General features: G+C 39.6%; 1 protein-coding gene across 1 annotated transcript in view; it reads left to right on the top strand.

Moving 5' to 3' along the window:
* The window catches only part of nos1 (nitric oxide synthase 1 (neuronal)), a 112807-nt gene that overhangs the window by 46702 nt on the left and 53655 nt on the right, over positions 1-12450 (top strand). Inside the window, exons 6-12 of the mRNA XM_063034459.1 lie at positions 824-915; positions 5250-5391; positions 5495-5634; positions 5764-5938; positions 8044-8145; positions 8230-8424; positions 11264-11349. Of these exons, the coding sequence (XP_062890529.1) occupies positions 824-915; positions 5250-5391; positions 5495-5634; positions 5764-5938; positions 8044-8145; positions 8230-8424; positions 11264-11349 (932 nt within the window). The remainder of the gene's footprint in view (positions 1-823; positions 916-5249; positions 5392-5494; positions 5635-5763; positions 5939-8043; positions 8146-8229; positions 8425-11263; positions 11350-12450) is intronic.

Here is a 12450-nt window from a genome sequence, read left to right as displayed (position 1 = left end):
TTCTCAATCTAGATGAACAGTCGCTGTTTTACTTTGTTCAAATTGTAACAACAATAACTTGGTTCAAAAATTGACATAAAGGTTAGAATATAGAAGCTGCAATTTTTTTAACTAATTCAAACACAGCTCCCTGGGATGCAATGAAGATACCCATAACTGTTTTGCAATTATCTGTTGTACTAACCATGATTCAGATTTTCTCATCAACCATGTTTCCAATTGATTTGTATAGATACATTTTATGATGGTTAATTATTAAAATGGTAATGAGGGCTCATTTACCTATGTCTGTGAATGGTTAGTATGTGTAAGAGAGAAATTCCTTAATGTTTCTTGATGATCCCCTTGCCTTAACATATGTAACTGCCTTCAATATTAATTATCCTACAGGAGGATATTTCAGAAAACTATTTCACAGAAATGGGAACTGAATTGCCTGATGCAGGGGTTCCCATTTGTGGGGCCCACAAACGTGTCGGTTGATGACATAAGAAAGGTTGGGAACCCCTGCTCTAGTGTTTTGTAGAATTGAACTGGAATTGCTGTAAAAAAAACCTAAAAATTCGCTTTCCCCAGCACTAGAAAACACTTCACGAACTTCTTTCAGTGCTGTTTTACTTTGTTAAAACGGTAGCAACAATAAATTTGTTCAAAAATTGACATAAAGGTTAGAATATAGAAGCTACAATAACCTGTGGTCTGGAACTGGAATTATGGAAGGAAATAGATGTTATCAAAAAAATAGAGATAGAACTTCAAAGAAGGACATAGTTTCTGAACGGCTACCCTTCTGCAGTGTTGTTAATAGCTGTGCTGTTTGCAGGTTTTCGATGCACGTGACTGCTCCACTTCTCACGGCATGTTCAACTATATATGCAATCACATCAAGTACGCCACCAACAAGGGAAATCTCAGGTTGGTGATCTATTAATCAACTTAATCAGGTGGCGTGTGCATAGACAGGAAATGGCTCGCGGTCATTGTTAGGCATTACATTTGCAAATATAAAACGCAATGGGCCAGATCATGACGTTCACATGTCAATGACTCCACTGCACATGTATCAGTTTGCCCTAATCGTCAGCTCCTGCGCAGTGCAACCTAGCCATCCGTGGACATGCTGGTTTAAGAAGGAAGCATACACAGCTTTGAAGCATCATGTTGTTCTGATGCTACAGTGAATGTGAAGAAAGTCACCTCCTGTTTGTATATCATGTATACTTTATTATGAATGAAATATAGTTCTGAAATTTTAAAAAAGGTGCACCTAGACAGCCAACTCCTGGTCTGCTGCTGCGCTGATAGCCGGCGATTGAGAGCTGAACTCAAGCTGTGGGACTGGTTGCACTTTATAGAAGGTGCCATCACTTTACATCAGCTGTGTCTGGGTAAATGACTACAGCCCATTTATTTCAATTTGATCTGCAACTTGACTGAAAAGCAAGTTTTTTTTGTCACCTTATATCACTTAATTGTAATGTCTATAATTCTTTCAACCTAGACAAGTTTTAGGTCATGTCTAAGAATTACGTAAGTTATCTTGAGCAATTATTTAATATGTCTGATCATACACTTTGGAGACGTTTGACAACAGTGAGCTATCAAAATGCCATTAGGGAAGTCCAGGGCAGGGTTTCAGATCCTCTGCCTAAGGTCTGTCACTATTCACAGGCCGCTGCCATGGTAACAAGGCCTGGCGGGTTTGGGCCCACAGGACTGCAAAAGGTAAGCGTGGCTACAGAACAGCATGGGCAAGCAAGCATGAGTATTGAGCTGGATCAAACCTGATCGAATCAACACATAAATGTTTTATGTTGTATGACATATTGTTTTGCTGTCCCTCTTCAGGTAAATAAATTATTCTGGTCATGGATACTTTTAGCCTTCAACTTATTGTCTTCATTCACTGATAATGTCAATAGATGAATACCTCACTATTTAGGGCAGTATCTCATTCTTCGGGGAGGCACTTCATTTGTGAATGAGCCATTTTCAAGTGCATTTACCATGAGCTCTCTCATTCTCTGTGCTTCAATTTCATACCATAACAAAGTAACAGGAACATAAACAGGAATTGCTTAAATATGTACTATACCCATTAGCTTCTATTATTTTAACTTGTAAAGATTCTCTAATCTAAGCAGAATGATAGGGTCTATATTCCTATTATGCTTGACAAAGAATGTCCAGTCAGGTACAAGTTGTTAAGAATTGTGCACAGTTCTTAATGCATACTCTGTAAAGTAGTATCTCTCTCAGAAGGATAAAGAATATCATTCATTAGACTAACAAACAATGGGTGCTTATTTACCTGAAATATCTCATTCTTAACTGAGATGAAATTTCAAGTTTATTAATGTCCTGGTGAAATCCTGGTTAATATCAAGCCCTATACTTGGGTTTTTAAAAATGATTTCATGTTGCTCAATTACGTATTTGGAATTGGAATTGGTCTATTAGACAATAGGCAATAGACAATAGGTGCAGGAGTAGGCCATTCGGCCCTTCGAGCCAGCACCACCATTCACTGTGATCATGGCTGATCATCCACAATCAGTACCCCGTTCCTGCTTTCTCCCCATATCCCTTCACTCTGCTATCTTTAACAGCTCTATCTAACTCTTTTTTGAAAGAAACCAGAGAATTGGCCTCCACTGTCTTCTGAGGTAGAGCATTCCACAGAACCACAACCCTCTGTGTGAAAAAGTTTTTCCTTAACTCCATTCTAGATGGTATACCCCTTATTCTTAAACTGCGGCCTCTGGTTCTGGACTCCCCCAACATCGGGAGTGATGTTATTGTTATTATTATTTAAGTATGTATTTATTACTATTATTATTATTATTATTATTGTCACATTTATCAAGATACCGTGAAAAGCTTGTCTTGCATACTGTTCATACAGATCAATTCATCACACGGTACGTTGAGGTAGTACAAGGTAAAACAAAAATGCAATGCAGAGTAAAGTGCAACTACCACAGAGAAAATTCGCTGCAGGTAGACAGTAAGGTCCATGATCATAACAAGGTGGATTGTGATATCAAGAGTCCATCTTAATGTACTAGGGAACCATTTAATAACCTTATAACAGCAGGACAGAAGCTATCCTTGAGCCTAATGATACGTGCTATTTGGCTTTTTTATCTTCTGCCTGATGAGAGAGGGCAGAAGAGAGAATGTTCAGGGTGGGTGGGGTCTTCGATCATGCTAGTTGCTTTAATGAGTCAGTGAGAAGTATAGACCGAGTCCATGGAGGGCGGCTGGTGTCCGTGATGTGCAGAGATGTGTTCACAACTCTCTGCAATTTCCTGTAGAGCAGTTGCCGTACCAAACCACGATAAATCCAGGTAGGATGCTTTCTTTTCTTTCTTTTTCTTTCTTTTCAAATATTATTATTATCCAAAATTAACACGGGTACGTTGAAGTAAGCAATACTTACAATGACTCAAGAAAAAAAAAATTATTTTAAAGATTGAAAAAATTTTGGTGTTTTTAAAAAAAATCCCAACTAAGCAAGAAAAAGTGGGGGGAGAAAAAAGAAACCCCATTAGATGTTCAACCCCGGAGCCATGCATCATACAAAATGCTTCCAAAAATAAACATCAAACCGCCAGCAAGAAAAAAAAGTACCAAAAATTTACAATTAGATCGTGGAGGAAATCTATCAATTAACTCAAATGATAATAACGAGCAAATGAACTCCACCTTTTCTCAAAATCAAACGTAGGTTCAAAGGTTCGACTTCTAATTTTCTCCAAACTAAGACATAGCATCACTTGAGAGAACCATTGTGACAAAGTGGGAGCTGATGTATCCTTCCACTTCAACAAAATGGCCCTCCTAGCTATCAATGTAACAAATGCAATAACATGTTGGTCAGCTGGTTAACTCTTCTTCGATCTGTGCTAGTCAATCATTGATTCAATTTAAAATTGTACATCGTTACCATTTGATGAAGGAAAGACTGTCTAAAATATTCCCTAATGTTGATAGCTATTGTGATAGATGTAAAACTGAGACAGCTACACTTACAAACAAGTTTTGGTCTTGTTCTATACTGGAACAGTTCTGGAAGTCAGTTTTTTTGACAATTTCTAAAGCACTTAAGATTAATTTACAACCTAATAAATTAACTGTGCTTTTTGGTATAATTCTTCAAAATATCTGTGGTATCTCTGTGTCTGACCAACATCTTATTGCATTTGGTAGTGTGCTTTCTGAGGTGGATGCTTCACAATTCCTTGGTCTGGTTGCTTTGCATGGTATGAAAATGGAGAACATGGATCGGAAGACCATAAGACAAAGGAGCAGAAGTTGGCTATTCAGCCCATTGAGTCTGCTCCACATTTTATCATGAGCTGATCCATTCTCCCATTTAGTCCCACTCCCCCGCCTTTTCACCATAACTTTTAATGCCCTGGCTACTCAGATACCTATCAATCTCTGCCTTAAATACACCCAATGACTTGGCCTCCACTACTGCCCGTGGCAACAAATTCCATAGATTCACCACCCTCTGGCTAAAAAAATTTCTTCACATTTCTGTTCTGAATGGGCGCCCTTCAATCCTTAAGTCATGCCCTCTCGTACTAGACTCCCCCATCAATGGAAACAACTTTGCCACATCCACTCTATCCATGCCTTTCAACATTCGAAATGTTTCTATAAGGTCTCCCCTCATTCTTCGAAACTCCAAGAAATACAGTCCAAGAACGGACAAACGTTCCTCATATGTTAACCCCCTCATTCCCGGAATCATTCTAGTGAATCTTCTGTGTACCCTCTCCAACATCAGCACATCCTTTCTTAAATAAGGAGACCAAAACCCCACTTTTCTCTGGAAAATTATCTCTTGTGCTTGAAGACTTCTCTGAAGAAACAGCTGTGGCCCTGAATAATGAGATATTCATGATACTGGCTGATACCACTGAAGATGATAAAATGTTTATGACAACAATTGTATGACTTGAGATCACTTAGTAAAATATCCTGTCAAAAATAATTATTATTTTCCAAAGGATGAAAGGCTCCACAAATACGGAATTTATTTTCATTTCACTAAATGCAATGAGAGAAAGCACAGCATCGAGCCTTAGACTTGGCTAGTTACAGTGTATATGAGTTACTTCAAGTAAAAATCTGTAGATTTAGTCAGACCTCAAATTTTCATTTTGGAAAATCCTGAAGTTTCATAAATACCAATGGATGTCTCTAAATCATTACTTATAAAGCTGATGATTTTGCAGATCAGCAATTACAATATTCCCACAGAGGGTAGATGGAAAATGTGATTTCAGAATCTGGAACAGCCAACTGATAAGATATGCTGGGTACAAACAAGCTGATGGCTCCATCATTGGTGACCCTGCTTCGGTGGAGTTAACTGAGGTTAGTAGATCAGTTTTTTTTTGCAACTTACAGCGTTCGTTCTTACTTATGCTCATTGAATATCAAAGTCTTACAATTCTGTTGTTGACTATCCTTTATGCAGATTTGTATCCAACAAGGTTGGAAGGCGCCTCTGGGCCGCTTTGATATCCTCCCTCTTTTGCTTCAAGCCAGTGGAAATGACCCTGAACTGTTCGAGATTCCTCCTGAGCTAATCTTGGAAGTACCTATCAGACACCCCAAGTATGTACTGTGCTCAGTTCCGCTGAGGTCAGCTGTTATTTTTAAGTTTTTTTTCTTCATAAAAAGAATAAAGAAGTTTCATCTGATGGTGAGTTGTTGGTATTTTTGTTCCCTTTGTTCATCCCTTAGGTTTCAATGGTTTGAAGATTTGAAACTGAAGTGGTATGCCTTGCCAGCGGTTTCAAACATGCTCCTGGATATAGGAGGCCTTGAGTTTACAGCTTGCCCCTTCAACGGTTGGTATATGGGGACAGAGATTGGAGTCCGAGACTTCTGTGACGTTGCTCGCTACTATGTGCTAGAGGTAACTACTTCTTCCTCTTTCTAACAGCTCGGAAATATTTCTAATAATCTTGAGTTAGTCAGAATCAAGTTTAATATCACTGACATAGGTGGTGAAACTTGTTGTTTTGCAGCAGCAGTACAGTGGAATACATAAAAGTACTACAGATTACATATACAGTATATAAAATTAAATGAATTAGGTATTGCAAATTGAGAGCAAAAGTAGTGAGGTCATGTTCATGGGTTCATTATCTGTTCAGAAATGTGATGACAGAGGGGAAGAAGCTGTTCTGAAAACAATGAGTCTGTGTTTTCATGCTCCTGGACCTCCTCCCTGATGATAGTAGTAAGACAGCACGTTCTACATGACTGGAGACCTTAATGAAAGGTGCCACCTTTACGAGGCATCGCCTTTTGAAGACAAAAAAGAGACATTTTTCATGAGCTCTACGAAAAGAACAGGATAAACAAACGAAGGAATTTGTTTTTACTGTACAAAGCAGCTTTAGTGGCTCAAAGCAACTTGCCTTGTCTGTCAGTGAGAAAAGCTTAACAGATTCACATTATTGAAGTCACAACTTGTTTTGTAATTAAAGTATAATACTCATTTTACTGCTCATGAGGCATAACTCCTATGGGTAACGTCAATCACTGCACTTGCCAATCAGTTTGCTTTCCAGATGCTGCATAGGTGAATTGCTATAGATTTTGTAACACTGGAATGAACATTTATAAAGTAATAATTGATAGAATTGACATGTGAGGGCTTGAAACTGATTTCATTTGGTGGAGATCCCTACTAGGTACTGTGATATTATCTCTGCATTCCCAAAAGTAGTTGTGGAGTTTCTGAATTTTTTGCAATTGGGCAGGGAGATGTTGGCATTCTGGCATGCCCCACTTAAAACAACTCACTTTCTAGCCTAGTGAGTGAACACATAAACCAAGACCTTTTAATAGCAAATTCATACATGCAGCCCAGCAAACTATTAAAAACTGACCTCTAGCTTCATCCCAAAAAAAAGCTGATGGGCTGGCACACCTCTGAATAAATCATCCATGCCATACAGTTGGAAATAATGTGCTCTAGACCTTTTATTAACTTCAGTTGTCTCAGCCAGTGTCATGGACAGATCACATTTCCGGGATATCCCTCACACTGCTGTCTGTTTTACTACAGCATAATGCAGGAGTATAATTCTGGGCAGGTAATTGTTTCTTTACTTGTGTATACTGCCTCTAAACATCTGAAGGCGAACTAAATAAATACTTAGTGATTTTTGAGTCAGAAGTGCTCTCGTATGATTGAAAGTGATGGCCCAGAATATGCAGTCAGCTGCAAGCTTCCTGCGGTCGCTATGTGTCCTTTGAGTCCAAATTGTCAAAAATGTCAACTTTAACCTTGGTATCGATGCACTGCACTGCACTGCTCTGCAGTAGGTACTCCTGCTTTAAATCCATTGATAGGCAACAGAGGGATCAAAGGGGTGTGGGGTGGGCCAGGGTATGTGGGGTAATGGCGATGGGAGAAGCTTCCGTTGTCAGGGCTGATTCCCCCATCATCATTTACTGTCCCTCTCTGGCTTCTCCTACAAAGCCAATGTCAGAACCAACTTACTACTTCATACTGAATGCCATCTTACTGAACGTTCTTGATCGGCCTCCCATGCAGCTCACTGGTGAAGTTCTTTCAGTGTGGCTAACCTGGGGCAGGTTCACTAAGCAGAGTCCCTTCTGAGTACTGTGGTACTGGCTGGGTATTATCTCTGCACTCCCAAAAGTAATTGTGGAGATCCTGAACTTGTTGCAGGTGGGCGGGGAAATATTGGCAGTCTGGCATGTCCCACTTAAAACAACTCACTTTCTGTCCTAGTGAGTGAACACATAAACCAAGACCTTTTAATAAAATTCTTCGTGTTAGTCTGTAGCTTTATCCCCAAAACAAGTAATTCTGTGATCTATGGGTGTTGCCCACAGTTCCCATTTAGTAGACCAAAGAACTACAATTCCCAGGGGTAAAACATAATAATTAAGAAAAATTCATCTGCACTTTAATTTAAAGCAGGAAGGGCTGCTTTACAGAAATTGTTAGTGTTGAAATATTTATATATAATATTCCTACAGGAAGTAGCAAAGCGAATGGGACTTAACACTGGAAATGTATCGTCTCTTTGGAAAGACCAAGCATTAGTCGAAATAAATATTGCTGTCCTACACAGTTTTCAGGTACATAGAAGCTTCATTAAAGAATTCTTTTTTTACAAATTGGCAATTGCAGAGATTTAAGACTCACTGGAAGTTTTTATTTAGTCTGACAAAGTGACAATTGTGGACCATCATTCTGCAACGGAATCATTCATGAAACACATGGAAAATGAATACAGATGCCGAGGAGGGTGTCCTGCAGATTGGGTGTGGATAGTCCCCCCAATGTCAGGAAGCATTACACCTGTCTTCCATCAAGAGATGCTGAACTATCACCTGAGCCCATCATTTGAGTATCAGGTAACCTGTTCGAACAATACCTTTATTTTAATTTTAGTTTCTCTTGGTCATTGAGGTTCCTAATTAAAAATTTAAATTTGTATGTATCCATGTGGAAGCTGAAAGCCAGTTGTATTTCTGTCATGGCGACAGTAAAACCCTTAATGCAGAAGAAAATTATTGTCGAAGTAAACACAGCCGCCTACTTCTTAGAGAAAACATTGGAACTAAATTGAAAATTTATTGCAACAGCGTTGAGGAGTCTCCCAGTATTAAGTTATTCAGGGGATAAGAGTAGTGTAGATCAGGTGACGAGAAAATGCTGACTCGAGAGTATCAAATGAAAGAGTTAGTGAGTAAAGTTCCGGAGGAAAAGGGCTGTGTGACAAAGTCTGGTTGACAAGCTATTTGGAACATGGTTCGAAATAGAAAGCTCAGAATGGAGCTGAGAAATGAATTCAAAAGAATCAAGCTGGAACTTGAAAATAGACTGCAGCACTTAATGTAAGAGAGAAAATAATACTCACATTCTACCTTGATTTCTCATTTGACGATGAGGATACTCTCAGGTTGTAGGAGTAACGCCTCATATTCCGTCTGGATAGCCTCCAACCTGATGGCACAAATATTGATTTTGCTAATTTCTGGTCATTTCTCCCCCTTCCCTCTTTTTCCATTTCCCATTCTGACTCCCTTTCTTCTCCTCGCCTGCCCATCACCTCCCTCCGGTGGCCCTCCCCCTTCCCTTTCTCCCATGGTCCACTCTGTCTCCTATCAAGTTCAGCACTTTATATCTCCATCATCACCTCCCAGCTTCTCATCTCACCCAGACAACTTTCCCAACACTTTTTTATCCCTATCACCTGCCAGCTTATGCTCATTCCTCTCCTCCACCTTCTTATTCTGGCTTCTTCCCCCTTTCATTCCAGTCCCGATGAAAGGTCTCGGCCCAAAACATTGATCAGTTATTCCTCTCCATAGATACTACCAGACTTGCTGAGTTCCTGCAGCATTCTGTGTATGTTGCACAACACAAATGTCTTCTTTTTGCATACAACTGGTGTGGGAGTAGTAGGAGGCTGGATTCGGCTGACTCAGGACCTAAAGGGTGACGTATGTACTTGGAGAACAGTTGAACACAGGTTTACTTTGGATCTGTACTTCCCAAGGATGCTGCTGAAGTTTTAATAGAAGTAGCAGAGATAATGAAGAGAGAGAACTGACAAGTTTAATTAAAGTGGATAAGGATCTTTGCACAGATGAAGTTCATCCTGGAATAAAGAAAGAAATGGGAATGGAAATTATAGGTGGGCTGGCCATAACTTTCCAATCCTTCTGATATCCATAATGCCTAAATTTCATCCCTCTCTCTATCTATGTTCCACAAGCACTCACTATTCTCCCTCCCCCTTCAAAATATCTGTTACCCACTTGGAGATGTTTTTGATCCCAGTGCCAGGGAAGCAAAGTGCCTGTTTGTAGCCAATGAAACAGAGTCTGCTCCTTTCAGAGATGAATTGCCTATCACATACACTCAGAGGACATTTTAAGTAGTCACTCAGTGTATTTTTGTTTGCCCCTTCCTGCTGTAGCCCATCCACTTCAAAGTTCATGCATTCACTCTGCACACCACTGTTGTAACACTTGGTTATCTGAGATACTGTCACCTTCCTGTCAGCTTGAACCAGTCTGGCCATTCTCTTCTAACCTCTTTCATTAACAAGACATTTTCACCCACAGAACTACCATGCATTGGATTTTCTTTTTGTTTTCTGCACCATTCCCTGTAAATTCTAGAGACTGTCGTCTGTGAAAATCCCAGGAGATCGGCAGTTTCTGAGATACTCCAACCACCCGATCTGGCACTAACAATCATTCCACTGTCAAAGTCACTTAGATCACATTTCTTACCCATTCTGATGTTTGGTCAGGACAACAACTGAACCTCTTGACCACGTCTGCGTGCTTCCATGCATTGAGTTGCTGCCACATGATTGGCTGATTAGATATTTGCATTAACGAGCAGGTGTGCAAGTGCACCTAATAAAGTGGCCACTGAATTTAGCTCCAGCGGTTTTCCCCCTCCACTTCCATACAGCTGAGCTACTCATGCCTGTTCCTGCTTACCCCTGTCAATATCTCCCCCACCCAACAACCACCAAGTAGGATTAAGGAAAACCCTAAGGAACAAGAGGATGACTAGATTGAGGGTAGGAACAATCAGGGATAAAAAAGGAAACATATGCCTGCAGTTGGAGGACCTTGAGGAATGAGAGGTCAGTGCAGGGCAAGCAAATATGCTGGATCATGTCAAACTTAAGGAGGAGGATGTGCTGGAACTTTTTTAACAGCATTAGAATAGGTGAGACCCAGATGGGATATACCCCAAGTTACTACAGAAAGCAAGTGAAGAGGTTGCTTTGCCTTTGGTGATGACTTTTTCATCCTCACTGCCCACAAGAGTAGTGCCTGAAGATTGGAGGGATGTTTCCCCTGGTTAAAACGTCCATAACCAGAAGGCACAGAGTCTCCCTAAGGGTAATTCAATCATGCCGAAACTCTAGAGAACTTCCTTCACTCATAGTGTGGCGTATCTGTAGACATGTTTACGCTGGAGGATTGTTGTTGGGGTCACTCTGATTGTATTTGAAACAGAATTCAATAGATTTGTTAAAAGAATCAATATGAAAACTGTTAAGGTGGACTGTTTGCCATGTTCACTGGTAGAGCAGGCACAAGGAGCCAAATGGCCGTCTCCTGCTTTTATTTGCTCTGTTTTTACGTTCTTTCTATAACATACCTTGCTGCATCACGGCATGTTGCGAAGTTAACTGTGGCCTTGGTTTCTTTTCTCAAACAGTTAGACCCTTGGTTCACTCATGTGTGGAAAGCAGCCAATGGAACTCCCACCAAAAAGAGAGCTATTGGATTCAAGAAGCTAGCAAAGTAAGAGTTTTTCATGCTGAGCAAGTTTATAAAAGCAAAATACATCAAGAAGCCATATTGCTCAATATTTGCATTTAGATGTAACAGATAAATTTCTATATGTGCAGGTTACTTAAGACGATCTCAAATATAATTTTGACTAGTCCGGACAAAGTCTCTTTGACCTGAAATATTAATCCTGTTTCTCTTTCCACAGTTGCTGCCTGAATTGCTGAGTATTTCAAACGCTTTATGTTTTTGCATTGGATTTGATCACCAGCAGCTTGTTTTTTATTTTGATAATTTGACTTGGTTTGTTTTGTCACTGTTCCTTTGAATCTGATGAGAGACACATCAGGCATGAACAGGCAACAGGCAGAAACTTGACCTTAACTAAGATTTCTGGTGATGCCAGTTTTGTTCGCCACACGTTGAAGAGAAAAAAAATCGATCATGCGGTACGACTGACAATTCCATGTTAAATATGAGCTGCAGATTTTCAAGATCCAAGAAAGCTAATTAACCATTTCTTAGTTGTAGAAAGAGCTTTTTTTGGGGAAAAAAATGGAAAGGAAGCAGTTTTGTTGGAACTTCCTGGAGAGAGAAAGGAAATTGATTTGAAAGTTACAAGGGTAATTTGTCTTCTGCTTTGATGGTATTTGAATTATTATCTCAGCTTAATAGTTTCAGTGCTGACCTTTCCATTGCGGTCCCACTTGAGGAATTAGGTGTAAGTATCTGAGCTGACTTTCGATGAATAAATCTGATCCAATATTTTAAATACAAAACCAGCTTTGACAACTTGTTCAGTGTTAGTATGACCCAGTGGTTTCTCTTGGTGCATTAGAAATCTTGCTTTGATCTGAAGGCCAAAACAAGCTTAATTTAAGATAGAAATGCAAAAAGTGCTTGAGTGGGATCTATGTTCTGAAAGCCAATATAAGGAGATTCAAAGGTGGTATTGGAATACTTAAAAATACACTAGTATGTATACCCGTTACATGAGATTGTTAAAAACTAATATTCTTTATTTAATGTAACCAGTGATTTTTGAGCTTTTTTTGTATACAGTATTACTTCAAGTCCAATGTTTTGAGAATGTCTTCATGCTGGTCCTTCACC

The sequence above is a fragment of the Mobula hypostoma genome, chromosome 27, assembly GCF_963921235.1.
Source record: "Mobula hypostoma chromosome 27, sMobHyp1.1, whole genome shotgun sequence".
NCBI lineage: Eukaryota > Metazoa > Chordata > Chondrichthyes > Myliobatiformes > Myliobatidae > Mobula > Mobula hypostoma.
Note: the sequence above shows the minus strand (reverse complement) of the source record. Positions and strands in the feature narration are given on the sequence as shown.